General features: G+C 33.5%; 1 protein-coding gene across 17 annotated transcripts in view; it reads right to left on the reverse strand.

The window, feature by feature from the left end:
* Positions 1-14,912, reverse strand: part of FIP1L1 (factor interacting with PAPOLA and CPSF1) — a 72,363-nt gene that overhangs the window by 6,965 nt on the left and 50,486 nt on the right. For 9 of the 17 annotated variants that reach the window (XM_055341073.1, XM_055341114.1, XM_055341014.1 and 6 more), the window contains 3 exons: positions 8,345-8,399; positions 6,892-6,947; positions 825-1,038 (listed from right to left, as the gene is read on the reverse strand). In XM_055341073.1, coding sequence (XP_055197048.1) covers positions 825-1,038; positions 6,892-6,947; positions 8,345-8,399 — 325 coding nt within the window. Of the gene's footprint in view, positions 1-824; positions 1,039-6,891; positions 6,948-8,344; positions 8,400-10,429; positions 10,457-14,912 lie in introns of all 17 variants that reach the window. The other 8 variants (XM_055341058.1, XM_055341006.1, XM_055341086.1 and 5 more) reach the window with 1 other exon arrangement.

The following is a 14,912-nucleotide window of genomic DNA, read 5'->3' on the forward strand; positions in this document are numbered from 1 at the left end:
TCACTGTATATATTTTTAGAAGAAATGTAATTAATGGCAAAGTCTGTTTTTTTCTACCATTAGTAATATTCACTCACGGATCCAAGTATTAATTGGGGATGGCGAAAGGTCCTCCATAACATTAAAGGATGAAGTTCCACTGAATTATTTTCAGAAGTTGCATTATCTTCATATATAAAAATGAGTAATAATTAAAATCAGGGAAAACATTTTTAAAAATACTTAATCTAACGGTCATAAATTTTTTTAGTATTTAAACTTACCACAGGTATGCTGCAGGAAAGATGATGGAATGATCAACTAAAAAAACTTATTCAAGAATAAAAATATTTTACAGTAGAAAAAATTCCTTGGGGGAAATGGTTCAGAAATAAGAATTCAAAGAGAAATGCAGAATTTCTGACTGTTAAAGACAGCCTGTTATATACATTTTTAAAAAATGGATGATGATGTTTAGCAAATCACTATAATGTTCTTAACCCACTGGATGAAGAGTAATGATTTTATTTTAAAATTATAATGTTCATAATACACTGGAAATTATGTCTCTATTGCCAACTATTTAAACTTAAGATGAAAAATTAAGATGGAAAGATAAAAATTTCAATTCTTTTAAGGAAGAGATGAATAAATTCAAGACTGTTACTTTACATAATGGAAAGCCTTTATGAATTAAATAAGTCTTGACGCTTTTAAAATGGTTATCTCCTAACTACTCTGAAAGCAATTCTTTCCCAACTGAATTATATTTTCCATCCTTACACCAAATGTAAACTCTGTGCATATGAAACACAAGTGTACAAATTCCCACAAACTCAACAAACCTGTTAAAAACACTTGGTGTAGGACTATGATCCCGCTCCCGCTCTCTTTCTCTGGTGCGTTCTCTTTCTCTGTCCCGATCACGGTCTCGCTCTCGGTCTCTGTCTCTGTCTCTATCTCGGTCTTTCTCTCTTCTTGAATAATAGTCCCACTGCTTGCTGGTATCCACAAGACTGGGCCACGAAGGAGCAGAACCAGGAAGGTGGGGAAAAGCAACTAAGGAAAACAATTAAAAACAAAAGTTACAGCACTTAAAAAAAGAGCAAAACAACAAAAACAACAAAAAAAAAACACCAACCAAAAAAGACAAAACTCCCATCAAAAATGCTTCAGTAGATTATAATAGAAACCTATTTTTATAAATAGAAAAGAGAAGTAACATATGGTGAATACCCACAGTTTAGGATAATATCCAGAAGCAAACCTTAAAGACTTAATATATAAAGAATCATTTGGCAAGGTGAACGAATCAGAATTAAATACACCACAAACTTTCTGACCAAAAATGAAAACCAGATATCTTCAAAGTGATAAGAAAAAGTAATGGCCAACCTAGAAATATGTACTCAACAAAATCAAATCTCAAGAATAAAACAACGACATTCACAGATTTAAAAATGAGAAGTTTGAGATCCCTGGGTGGCTCAGCGGTGTAGCGCCTGCCTTCGTCCTAGGAAATGATCCTGGAGTCCTGGGACGGAGTCCCACATCCGGCTCCCCACGTGGACCCTGCTTCTCCCTCTGCCTGCCTGTCTCTCTCTCTCTCCCTCTCTCTCTCCCCCCCTCATAAATAAATAAATAAACAAACAAATAAATAAAATTTTAAAAATGAGAAGTTTTAACAGACCTGACCAAAAAAACTTCTATGAGATATATACATAATACATTCCAAGAATAACCACTAAAATAATAGAAACAAAATGTATAATTTCAAAACAACATAAGGAAAAACAGAATTTAAAAAATCACTTGAAAAACTCAGTTCAAAAAGACTTGGAAAAGATGGGGGTTGGAGGAGGTAAGTTTAATTAGTTCAATAGTCACAATAATTCAAGAGATCGAATTCAGCAGTTAAATGATAGAGTTTGTTGATTTGTACTTTTAAAAACTCTAAAAACCAATAAAAAAAATCCCTCTAACTATATTCTGAATATAGGAAACATAAACACACACAAAACGGCTGAAAGTAAAAGGAAGGGAAGAAAAGGAAAATATCACACCCCACACCACCCATCTCCACAGGAGCAGCTTGATTAATGACAACAAAGTCACACCAACGGGTTACCTGGGACAGAGGGGATGAGGACAGGGAATTGAAGATGCAGCTCACCAAGCAGACAGAACAAACTAAGCTTCCAGGTGGTTAGCAACACAAGCTTTAATTTTTAGGGAGTAAAAACTAATATGAAATAGGTAGTAAAACTAATATGAAATAGTAAAACTAATATGAATATAGGTAGAAACAGAAAAATCCATCATCATGGAAAATTAACATACTTCTCTCAATTATTACCACTTGAAGCAGACAAAAAAGTTCACTACAGATATAGAAGATTTGAGCAAAACACTTTTAACAGGGTTGATTTAATGGGCATAACACAGAATACTGCCCATAACAGCTAAATAAATAATAATCATTCTTCTCAAGCACATATGAAACATAAAACTTTATGGCATGCTTTCATAGGATAAGTATAGTAGACACCATAATCTCCATATATTTCAAATTAAAGATTTATTTTTGAAAACTCAGGGGTCAAAAAAATAATAAATTTCAAATCATTTAGGAACTGAGCTTAAAAACAGAGGACATATCAAAAGCGTAGAGAGCAAATTGTTCTGTGGATAAATTTAATCTTAAAAAACACTACATTAGAATAGATGGAAAATTAATGAGCTAAAGCTTCCAAAACTTAAGAACTTAGACACGAACAGAATAATCCAACAGAAAGGAGATAATGAAAATAAAAGCTACCATTTAGGAAAGAATCATACAATTAAAAAAAAAAAACCTGAAAGGTGGTTTTTAAAGACTAGACAAATTAAACATAATATTCTGACAAGATGAGGAAAAAAAGAGGCCACATCAACAATCAGAACCAAAAAGAAACTGTAACTACAGATGTTACTGACATTAAAGAAATAGAGAATACACTTTATCTCAATGCTAAAAACTTAGCTGCAATGTACTAATTCCAAATAATAACTTAACCAACAAGTGACTCAAGAATGAAAAAAAAATCTTGACTAGTCCCTTAACTATCAAAGATACTCATCAGTAATTTAAAACCTTCCCAAGAGACTAGCTTTTACAGGTAAGTTTTACAACTTAGAAGATATAGACCATCCTATTATTATATAAACTTCAAAGAATGGGAAAAAAGATTATTCCCTAACTTATCCCATATGGCTTATATAACCATAATACCAAAACTAGTTAAAGACAGTAGAAATAAAGAAAAAGCATAAGCTAATCTTACATATGAACATAGATGTCAAAATCCCAAATAAATCAGTGTTTTGTTTTGTTTTTTTAAAGATAACCAATCATGACCACGTCAGGTTTATCTCAGCAAATAAAGTGGCTAAATGTTAGAAAAATTTAGAAATTTACCACATTCACAGATTAGAGAAGAAAAACATGATTATCTTGGAAAGCATTTGATAAAACTCAATATCCATTCACAGTTTAAAAGCCCTTGGAAACTTTCCTTGATCTGATACAGGACTCCATCAAAAAAAAAAAAACAGTAAATGCCTAGTGGTAAATGTAAAAGAATTTCTTTAAAAAAAAAAGGTTTTTGCTTAGTATATGTATTTATATATATATGTATAAATAAAACAAAAACCAATCCTATTTCTAATTACAAGTCATTAGAAATAGAACAGAAAGTTCAAATGACTGTATCATTTAAAACAGCAACAAAAACATACGTACCAAGGACTAAATCTAATCAAAGATATGCAAAAAGTATTTGGAGATAATTATAGCACTTAAATGAAATATATAAATATTTTTTTAAATATTTTATTTATTTATTCATGAGAGACACACACAGAGAGAGGCAGAGACACAGGCAGAGTGAGAAGCAGGCTCCATGCAGGGAGCCCGATGTGGGACTTGATCCCAGGTCTCCTGGGCTGAAGGCGGCGCTAAACCGCTGAGCCACCCGGACTGCCCTTAAATGAAATATATTAAAGAACATCTCCATAAATGAAGAGAGTCCTTCTTCATGGAATCAATGCTGTAAGATATGAATTCCACACAAACTGATCCAAGCATCAATGCAATTCCAACATGGTTTAGTTAGAGTAAGGACTCTAGAGCCAGGCTGCATGGTTTCAATTCCTGATTCTACGACTTATTGTGTGATACTGGGGACACCACTGAATTTTGCTATTCTTCAATGTCCATAAAATGGGAATAGTAACAGTATGTCTACTTTATAAGGCTGTCAAGACTACATGAGTTAACAGTTTTGTCTAAAGTAAGCATAATATAAATGTTAGTTATTAATCAAAATCTCAATAGTTTCTCATGCAACTTCCAAAGCTGATGTTAGAATGAATATGTAAGAGCAATGACGCAAGAATCCTTTTGAACCAGACTAGGTAGATAGATTTTGCTGAACAAGGTATCAGATTTACTACAAAATTCATAATTAAAATAGTGTGGCATTATTAGCACAAGAAGAGTTCAACTAGTGAATAGTCTAGGAAGCCAAGAAACAGATTCAGGAGTACTTAAGAAACCTGATATATGAATGGATAGGACATTATGGATCTCTCAGAAGGACAGGCTATTCCACAGATGACATTGGCACAATTATATCTTTATAACAAAGGCAAAAATGCCTTTCACATGGCTTAACACCTGAAAAACAAAATTTGAAAACAATTTTTGGAAAAAAAATTTGAGATGGATAAAGTCATAGTCCTAATATGAACCCAATTAAAATGTAGTAGGACTTTACACGGCTAATGAAGCGTAAGAAAAAAATGGTATTTTCAATTTATTTGCCATAGGAACTTTTCCCTTTGCATGGCTTGAGTATTATAATTATTTCTACTGTATACAGTATTTACATAGTCATAATAATATAAGTATGATTTATTGTTTAACTTTTAGAATAAAAAACTTATCAGGGCACAGAGAGTTTTGGTTATAATACAGAATAAAAAGTATCTGTTTTCTTTAGAGATTTTTATTTACGAGAGAGAGGGATGAAGGGAGGGAGCAGGGGGCGGGGAGGAGGAGCAGAGGGAGAAGGAGCAGAGGGAGAAGGACAAGCTGATTCCACACTGAGTGCAGAGCCCAACGTGGGGGGTCAATCTCAAGACTCTGAGATCAAGACCTAAGTTGAAAACCAAGAGTCAGTCAAACCAACTGAGAGCTACCCAGGTGCCCCAAATATAAAAGTTTCTAAGCAGAAGGATGGCTGACCAAAGCTGGGAGGCAGAGGGGAAAGAAGAGGTGAGGGCTTGGAAATTTGCACAGTAACAGATATTGATGGTACATGAATGAATATATATAAAGAAGAACAAAAACAGTAGTATGTCACTGGTGGGGAAAAGAGAGTGGCAACATGTAAGCAAAATACGCATCTATCAGAGGAAGAGGGTAACAGATGGTATCTACAGTTATATAAATCAAGAAACAGGGTAATAGCTTATGTATGAATGCCATGCAGACCATCAGAAGAACTAAAAATCATCAAAAATGCTCTCTCTGCAGTTGATATTTCTACAAAGATTACTTAAAAAAAAAAAAAGAAGGGGATCCCTGGGTGGCGCAGCGGTTTGGCGCCTGCCTTTGGCCCAGGGCGCGATCCTGGAGACCCGGGATCGAGTCCCACGTTGGGCTCCCGGTGCATGGAGCCTGCTTCTCCCTCTGCCTGTGTCTCTGCCTCTCTCTCTCTCTGTGACTATCATAAATAAAATAAAATAAAAAATTAAAAATTAAAAAAAAAATTAAAAAAAAAGAAGATTTTATTTATTTATTCACAAGAGACACACAGAAAGAGGCAGAGATATAGGCAGAGAGAGAAACAGGCTCCTTGCCAGGAGCCCAAAGCAGGACTCCATCCCAGGACCCCGGGACCACGACTTGAGCCAAGAGCAGATGTTCAACTGCTGAGCCACCCAGGCGTCCCCAAAGATTACTTTTTAACTAGGTCTTACTTTACAAGCATAATCTTAATATGCATAGCAGTATTTGAGGATACAGTACAAAATTTTAAAATAAATTAACAAAGGTAAAACAGAATTACCAACAAAGCAAAGATGTATCTATTACCTTCATTCCAAGGTTTTGATTAGGATGAAGAAAACTCGTAACTCCTTCTCATTAATTTCTGCAATATGCTTTATAATCGTTATCACTAAAGAATTCCTTTATTTAAAAAAAAATGCTTCTCTCTGAGAGAGGAGTTGGGTTTGGTAAAGAAAACTCTTGCTTATTGATTAAAAATCTGCACATACTACTTTGAAAAAAAGCTAAATGCTTAATTAATATTTTAAAAAATGAAATCTTCAGACACCTGGGTGGCTCAGTTAAGTGTCTGCAAACTTATGTTTAGTTTACTGTAGCCTTAAAACCTAGTACAATGCAAAGCATTTTTAAAATGAATGATCAAGAAATCTAAGCAGAAACTAGTATCAGAAATCCTTAGAATGGATTATGTTGTCAAGAGTGAATAGGAAAAGAGGACAATGATCTAGAAGAAAAAACAGCAAGGGAGAAAAAGAACAAGGTTAGTTGGATGCCATGAGTTAAGAAACAAAAAGATTAAGAACAAAGACTGAGACAATTTGCCGACAAATCTTAAATTCTTTTAGGAAAGGGCAAAGTACAAATATCCCTCTTATATCACCATTTGTTTATTTTTAAAAGTATAGTTGATAAAAGAAAATTAAGTAATCCAGAATGTAAGACCTAGTTATTCCATTACTTAATATTTTTAAATTGCTCTGTAAGATAGTATTTTACACCATGGGAGTATGTTTTCATCGCTTTAAAATTACTTAAGTACTGGTTCAAACTGAATCTGGGCAACTGAAAATGCTTACCATTGCCATATGGAAAAGCACGTGCAGAACGACTATCGTAACCAGAGGAATGTCCACTGTTGAAGAAAAATGTATTTTTATTATGTGTTGCAAGTAAGTTCTAAGTTTTAATAATTTGGTACAAATGCAAAACATCAAGGCAGAATTATGACTTTCATTTAACCATCATATAATGATAAATCTTAATTCTGTAATTTTATTTTGATATAAAAAACAGGCTTTTAATCTCAATATATATTAAACCTAATACCCACTTGTAAAGAAAACCATAGCTTGCCAGTACTATTTAATGTGAATAATCCAATAAATTCAGCTTGAATCCCAAGATAACAGAAACCTTGAGGCTAAAAAAGTACTTGGGAATTCACTAAAATTTAGTCTTAAAAAAATAGGTTTTAAGGATTCAGAAATTCAGCCCCACTGACAGAATAAACAATAATGCTTTTTAACATTCTGATTGAGAAAAACATATATTTAACAAAGACTTAATAAAATTAAATCCTTCTATTTTCCCAATTAAGATTGTTCTGAGCTTTATCATTTTTTTGAAAATTTTGCATGATTTGATGCTACTGATATAAAGTTCTCACAATTTTTCTAATATAATTTGGGTCACTTTTCAGAAATACATTATTTTCATGGAGTCTACTTGCTACGTAAGAGGAAAACAGTAATAGCTACCACTTTTTAGTGATTTCTACATGCCAAGAATTGTGCTGATGTGTTATATTCACTAGCTGTTTTAATCTTAACTCTATCAACCCCACTTAGTAAAAGGAAACTGAGTCTCAAAGAGATTATGGACCTTGCCTAGCAGCACGAAGCTAGGGAATTCTGAAGTTAAAATTGAGCCTGTGAGATTTCCAAAGCCTTATGTTGCTAAACACCATTCTGCCATCTACGAGGTAAATATTCTTTAGTACAGCATTCCAACTAACATAAACCAGAAATGCAGGACATAAAAAAGAAGGTTACTGCCATATAGAATGGATTCAATTTTCCTTTGAGGAAGTTGAGTTACAGCAGGGTCAAAAGGAATAAGGCAGCTTTTCTTTACTATGGTTCCTGACATAACTGTCCTTACTTAATTCTAAAACAGACATGCATTATTCATTATTATCAGTCATCTACTTGGCTATCCCACAAAAATGACTAGAGCCAAGTTTTTACCAATCTAGGGGTTTCTTTAATCAGTGTATCCTACATCAAAGCAAGACATTTCAAAAACACTGTCATTTGGTTTTCTCTGTCCTGTTTTGTTACAGAACTATATAGGTCCAACATCTTATATAAAAGTAACTGGTATAGTTCTAGACTCATGAATTAAGAAAGGCAGGTACTATTTAATGTCTACAAAATTAAATCTTTGAAAATATTACCAAGATAAGCATAGGACTTTTCTGTCACAAGTCTACCAATGAAAAATAGTTTTACCCTATCCATACTGATTTACCTTTCTATTGTTGGTATAAGAGATGGAGGTGGAGCGCCTGGTGGAGGAGGAAAACCTGAAACATTCAATCATAAGATAAAAAAAGTTAATAGAATGTACATTTAATGTCACGTGTGAAACAAAGTTGCTGCGTATCACTAAATTTCTCTGGGGACATAACGTGCTTCTCTATGTTACAATGGACAGAAAAAAAATGGAGCTTAAACTTACAAATAATTTTTTGAATAATAAAACTTTAAATGAACAGTCTGGTCTAACACACAGAGCACAAACTGGGAGTCAGGACACCCGGTCTTATTTTCAGCACCACACACAGCCCATTTTGTGAGTATGAGACAGTTAATCTCAATGCCTTACCTTATCCATATATAAAACAGTAGTAGTGTTGCCACCAGATATGTTATACTTGAAATACTTTTGAAGAAAAGCAAATAAAATAGCATTTACCTCTTTCAAAAAATGTTTTTATTTTAGATGTATAGAAATGTCCTTAAAATATATAATTTATAAATAAAATCTTACCAGTAAATATATAAATGCTTAAGGCTGAGAACATCTACCATAAAATGTTTTAAACAGCACAACCCTAAAGAACTATTTTACAGAAGGGCATATAATATAATTTTTGGATTAGTTTAGAGAGAAAATAATTTGCATCTTTATATCATGAGGTCTGTATTCTCAATTCACAATACCTAAATGAAATACCATAGAATATGGCTAAAAGGGACCTTAACAGTTAATCTACTCTGCACTTTCAAATTCAGATAGGCAATAAAGCATCCCAACAAAAGACTTTAAGATTCAACTTAAATACCTTATGATACCAATTCCTTATGATACCAATTCTTTCCAAGTTTTAACAACCCTCACTATTAGAAAATGAATTAAATTATATAATTTAAATCTTTCACACTACAATTCATATGCTGTCCTGAATGAGAACAAGAAGCAATCTATTATCGTACCCTCTACATATTTGAAAACACTTCCACTAGGCCTCATTCTTTAGTATTCTATGTAAAAATGAATCCCAGTTCTCTTTACCTTCTCAAAGTCCATTTAAATCAATTTTTGGCCCTGCTACAAGTTGTTTCAAATTCACCATGCTTATCTTCACTACCCAGTTTCAAGACCTGTAACTCCTCTATTAAACATCTCAGAACTCTGCAGTTTAGTTAGCAATGACCACAATCCTATCCCATACAGCTTTTCAACCACATTTTCTTTTAAACTAGACACACCAATGATTCTTCCTCTATGACTTTTCCTGATAGGCCTTTCTCAGACACATTGATACACAATGACTCACTATTCCACAAATAAATATGTATACTATCCTATGGTATCTAAACTCCACTATTTCTCTTTATCAAGGTCATCCTGAATTCAGAACCCACCCTTCCAAGCATGGTCATCTCTCTTTCTCTTTATATTCCTTGGCTCTGAATACTGAACTAAGTAACAAAAACACTTGCTATCATATTGCATCACATTCTAAAAATATTTAAAACCACAACACTAAAAAAGTGTAAAAAAATAACCCTTGGTCATGTATAAACTACTGATCACACCATTACAACAATCAACAATTTAACAATCACTCTTAAGAACAACCATCTGACCAGTTGTCAATCTATCTAATTGTATGGCTCAGAACGTATTTTTTCACGATACTGAGTTATGCCAGCACGGTAAAAAAAACCCAAAAACCATGATAAAGTCAAGATAAATGATCTTTTCTCTTTGCAGCTGCTTTATCATATAAAAAAATTCAGTGGTCTTAAAAAATTCTTTTTCATGAAAATTTTATTTTATATCCCATACTGTTTTCTTCAACAAATTGATAAGGTGAGAATTTTCTCAGAATCTCTCTTGCTACAAAAATGGGTAAGACAGGTATAAGAAAACTAAGTATCTTAATCAAAACTGGAATGAAGCAAAGGCAGAGCTGAAAATAGGACCTTGAAATCCCAATAGCCTATTCCATAGTCTAACCACATCGACACTGCCCCTCCTGTAACTACAAGCTTGAAATTTCATGTTTATTAACAATGATGGAGAAAACATGAAAAAAAGTTTTACCTGGAGGTGGTACAGTTATTGGAATACCTAAAAAACAAGTGATGAAATTTAATATAGTAATTGGATTTTATAACCTGTTATGTATTTATGCCATCACCAAAAAAAAAAAAAAAAAAAAAACCTTTGAAATAAAACCCCTTGCCTCATTTTCCTGGCTTATTCACTCAAAAGAAACATTCTGTATTCTTGCAGAGGACCAACAATTCCAGCATAACATCCGACTTCCTGATGAAAACCCAGTCTAACAACTTGGTAACAAGGTTTCCCCTACTAGGTGTAATCACAAAGTTAGACATCAGTTTAAAAAGCACACTTGTGCATTTTTTTGTGCACAAATATCAAACTCCATGAAATTAACAATAAGTTTGATAGTCAACATCTGATCTTGTTATTTAATTTTAATAGGGAAATTATCAATGGACTCTTTAATATCATAGGTCATACAAGGTAACTCCTAAGACGATGAATATTCACTTTAGTAAAGCTTTGTGGGACGTTCAAATGTTGATTTAGGTTTTACTACTGTTGACAGGACTGGGGAAAGGCTATTATTTCCTTTGATTGTGGGACTAGAAAAGGGGGGTATAGCCAATTCATATACATATATACCCCCAGGGCACAGTAAGATAAATGTGAACAATTTACTTCTATTGGAGTCTGTAAATACTAATTTGAGTGACTCTCATTTATTTACATACATTATAAACTTTAAAAAATAAACTATGTATAAATAAACATTCTCAATTTACATTGGTCAAATGTGCCCTTAAATCCTAATGTAAAACTTATGTGGCATACAAATTCTACTTTTTGTTTAAAGAAAAATGACATTTCTAAGTAGGAAAATAGAAAAAAAATTTTTTTCATGAAAAATGTTATACCATAATAACTTCAACACAGAATGGTTTACTAAATCCTATCTTAAAAACTGTATCAAAATTAGCTCAAAAGATGAAAAAAAGTCAAGTTCATTAAATGCATGGGGGAAAATATTAAAAACAATTACTTTTAAGTGTTTTCTTGTCAATAGAAACATGTGTTAATAATTTAAAATTTCTCTGCATGTTTTACCAGAACAAGAGGTTTATATAAAAAAATCTTAAGGTCTTAAAACAGAGAATCAAACACCTGATTTAACCACCCATTACAATAAGAGGATATGCTAAACTTACAAAAACAAGGCTGAAAAAGATATGTAAAGACATGTGAACCATTATGTTTCGAAAAAACATTACACCTCCAAATGTCTACTAACTCAATCTACACTATATGGCAATTCTCATCCATCCTGAAGTTACCTTGCTGCTTCCTAAATTACTAAACTAAAAGAATCCAGCAAACAATACAAGCTAGCAGAGTCCCAGACACCATACTAAATGGGAAAAGTAAGAAAGGCAGAGCATATTAAACGTTCTTAATATCTACTATTACCTAATTTTGTTCAGAACAGTAATTGAGTGATGAACAAATATTGAGGGCATATGATATATAATGATTACTGGGTTGGTTTTTTGTTGTTGTTGTTGTTACTGGGTGTTATATAAGACTGAAGAATCACCAAACTGTATCTCTGAAACCAACAATACGTTATGTATTAACAGAATTTAAGTAAATTAAAAAAAAAAAGAACAGTAAAAAGTCTTTTAGAACACTGTTTAACTTCGCTGTGTAATCTAGTTTTTACATTTAAATACATGATTTTTTTTTTTTTTTTTTTTTTGGGTGTACAGTAGTCCCTCCTTAGCCATGCTTTCCACAGTTTCAGTTATCTGCAGTCAACCACATTCTGGAAGCAGTGATCCTCCTTCTGATGAAAGGTCAGAAGGTCAACAGTAGCCTAATGCTATGTACGTCACTGGGCCTATGCCATTCACCTCACTTCATCTCAGGACATAGGCATTTTATCAACTCAGGTCATCACAAGAAAGGTGAGGACAGTACAACTAAGATATTTTAAGAGAGAGAGAGAGAGAAAGAGATCACATTCAAATAGCTTTTATTGCAGTATATTGTTATAATTGTTTTGATTTTATTACTGTTGTTAATCCCTTACTCTGCCAAATTTATAAATTAGGCTTTATCATAGGTTATGAATGAATGGGAGAAAAACGTAATATATATGGGTTCAATACTGTCTACCATTTCAGGTACTCACTGGGGGTCCTGGAACATATCCCTTGCAGGTAAGGGCGGGGGATCGGAGGAGACTACTGTATAAGATAAAGAATTATATGAAATTCAGCAAACCACTCCGTGATCCTAATGAACTACTTAAATGAACTCATGAGCAACATGCAGCACTTTGGCTAAAGCTTACTACAGCTTACTAAAATAAAATGTAAATTCATGCAAAATAGCTAAGAAATTACTAGTCAGCCCCTCTCAAAATTTAGCCTTCAAAAGCATCTAAAAGTTGTCAAATTTTCACAAGACATAAAGGACTTACAACCAAATTATTAAATATGCTATGAAGGTTGTTAAAATTACACTCTGCTTTTAATTTTAGTATCACTACAGTAGTATCATAGGACAGGTTTTTAAAAAATCAACTGGAAAGAATAAAGAAAAAAAATCTCATGCTATTCAAAGATCTCATTCCAGTAACTATCTACTCATCACAAAGTGAGCATGTGAACTAGAAAAGGCCCTTTGTGTGAGGTTTCCATTTCATGTAAGATATTTCAATGCAAATCTTTATTGGTAAATGTTCACTGAACCAGAACCACAAAGCTGATGAAAGGCAATACAAATCAATTCCTCAGTATTATCAGATGTATTTTCAAAATACAACTACAAAAGTTTAGTATGTGATATAATGTTGGTTCAACGTAATTATCAAATAAAAATCACTATTTAGTACTTGACTTCTGTTAACAAGAGAAACAGCATAAGGAAAGAGAAAATTGGTCTCGAAAACTCCTGTCCTCATCCTCAACACTCCCACGTTCCTACTGACACACATGCTGCCTAACCAACAGAGTGGAATTACACAAGTATTAGTATTGTGTTTTACTGTTTCCTTTATCTGTAAAATGAGTAGGAAAAAATGTTTATTTCCCTGGAAAGCTTGCCTAACAGTAGTAAGAATAAAATGTCTAGTATTGTAGGCCAAAGCTTTTGGAAAAGTAATATTCAAGTTCTAGAACGACTGGATAGGTTAGTGGTTTTGAAACTTCAGTGACCACCAGAATCACCTGGAGAGTTGATTAAAACACAGATTGCTGGGTCCCTCCTCTAGAATTTCTGATTCAGTAGGTCTGGAGTAGGGCCAGAGAATCTGCATACCTAACAAGGATAGGATGATGTTGCTGAGCAGAGATCATACTTTGAGAATCAATGAATGAGATCCTAAACTTCTCTATGGACTGTCAAATACACAAAAGTAAATTCCATTCCAAATTTTTATGAAACTAACAAAGCATGTAACACCCTAAAGTAAAATAATACAGCCGAATGACAGCCTACTGGTATCCTCAAAAGAAAGAGAATTAGATTTACTTTTTTCCTGTAATGTGTACTCTTCAATGGGAAGTATGGACCTGAAATCCTATCTGGGAACTGAAGGAACCTCGGAGGCAAAGCAGCAGAAAGGCAGTAGCTCTGTGATACTTACTGAAAGGAATTTAACTATATTTTTTAAATTCACACAAAATTAATAGAAGCTCTGCAAGTAACAACAACAACAACAAAAAAAAACCAAAAACTGTGGATGAACTCATTCTCAATGCAGCCCATCACTGTTTTTCTAAGGCAGAAAAGTTTATCTGCTAGGTAGCCTCTGACATGGCTTCTAATGATCCCTGACTCTGGTATTTATGCCTCTTTATACCTTTGGTATATATACCCTCCCCGAGTATGGACTGGATATAATGACTTTTTTCTAACAAAATCCAGCAAAACGATGGGATGTCACTTCTGTGACTAGGTTACAAGACAGTGACTTCTATTTTGCTGGTATCCTCTACGGTTTTCTCGGCATGCATGCTTTCATGAAGCAAGCTGCCTTTGGAAGAGGAAGTGAATCTTGATTTCAACAGAGGTCAGTGATCTTGAAAACACTCCCTCAGTCCAGCCTTTAGGATGACCATCTCAAAGTCTGTGGCAGACTTTGAAGCAGAGGACCCACTAAGCCGTCCCCACATTCCTAACCCACAAAACCTATTCAATTAGTGAATGTATGTCGTTCTAAACCACTACATTTTGGAGTGAGCTGTTACTCAGCAGCAGCTAACAAATACACCTAATAGCTACCTATCATTTCTCTATTATATTCAAGTGAAAACAAAGAGCTTGACAGAATTATGCAAATTAGGCTTCCAAGTTCTCACCAGTAACTTCTGAATTTCATCAGCACTATTATGATACAAATAGATAACCTTGATCACTTTCTTTAATTCTCACTGATTTCTATGACTAAGTAAATTCTGCACAAAGTAACTTGAATACCTAAAATCAAGGTTTATAAAAATCTCTAAATGTTACC

This window comes from Nyctereutes procyonoides, unplaced genomic scaffold (genome assembly GCF_905146905.1).
Source record: "Nyctereutes procyonoides isolate TBG_1078 unplaced genomic scaffold, NYPRO_anot_genome, whole genome shotgun sequence".
Classification (NCBI taxonomy): domain Eukaryota; kingdom Metazoa; phylum Chordata; class Mammalia; order Carnivora; family Canidae; genus Nyctereutes; species Nyctereutes procyonoides.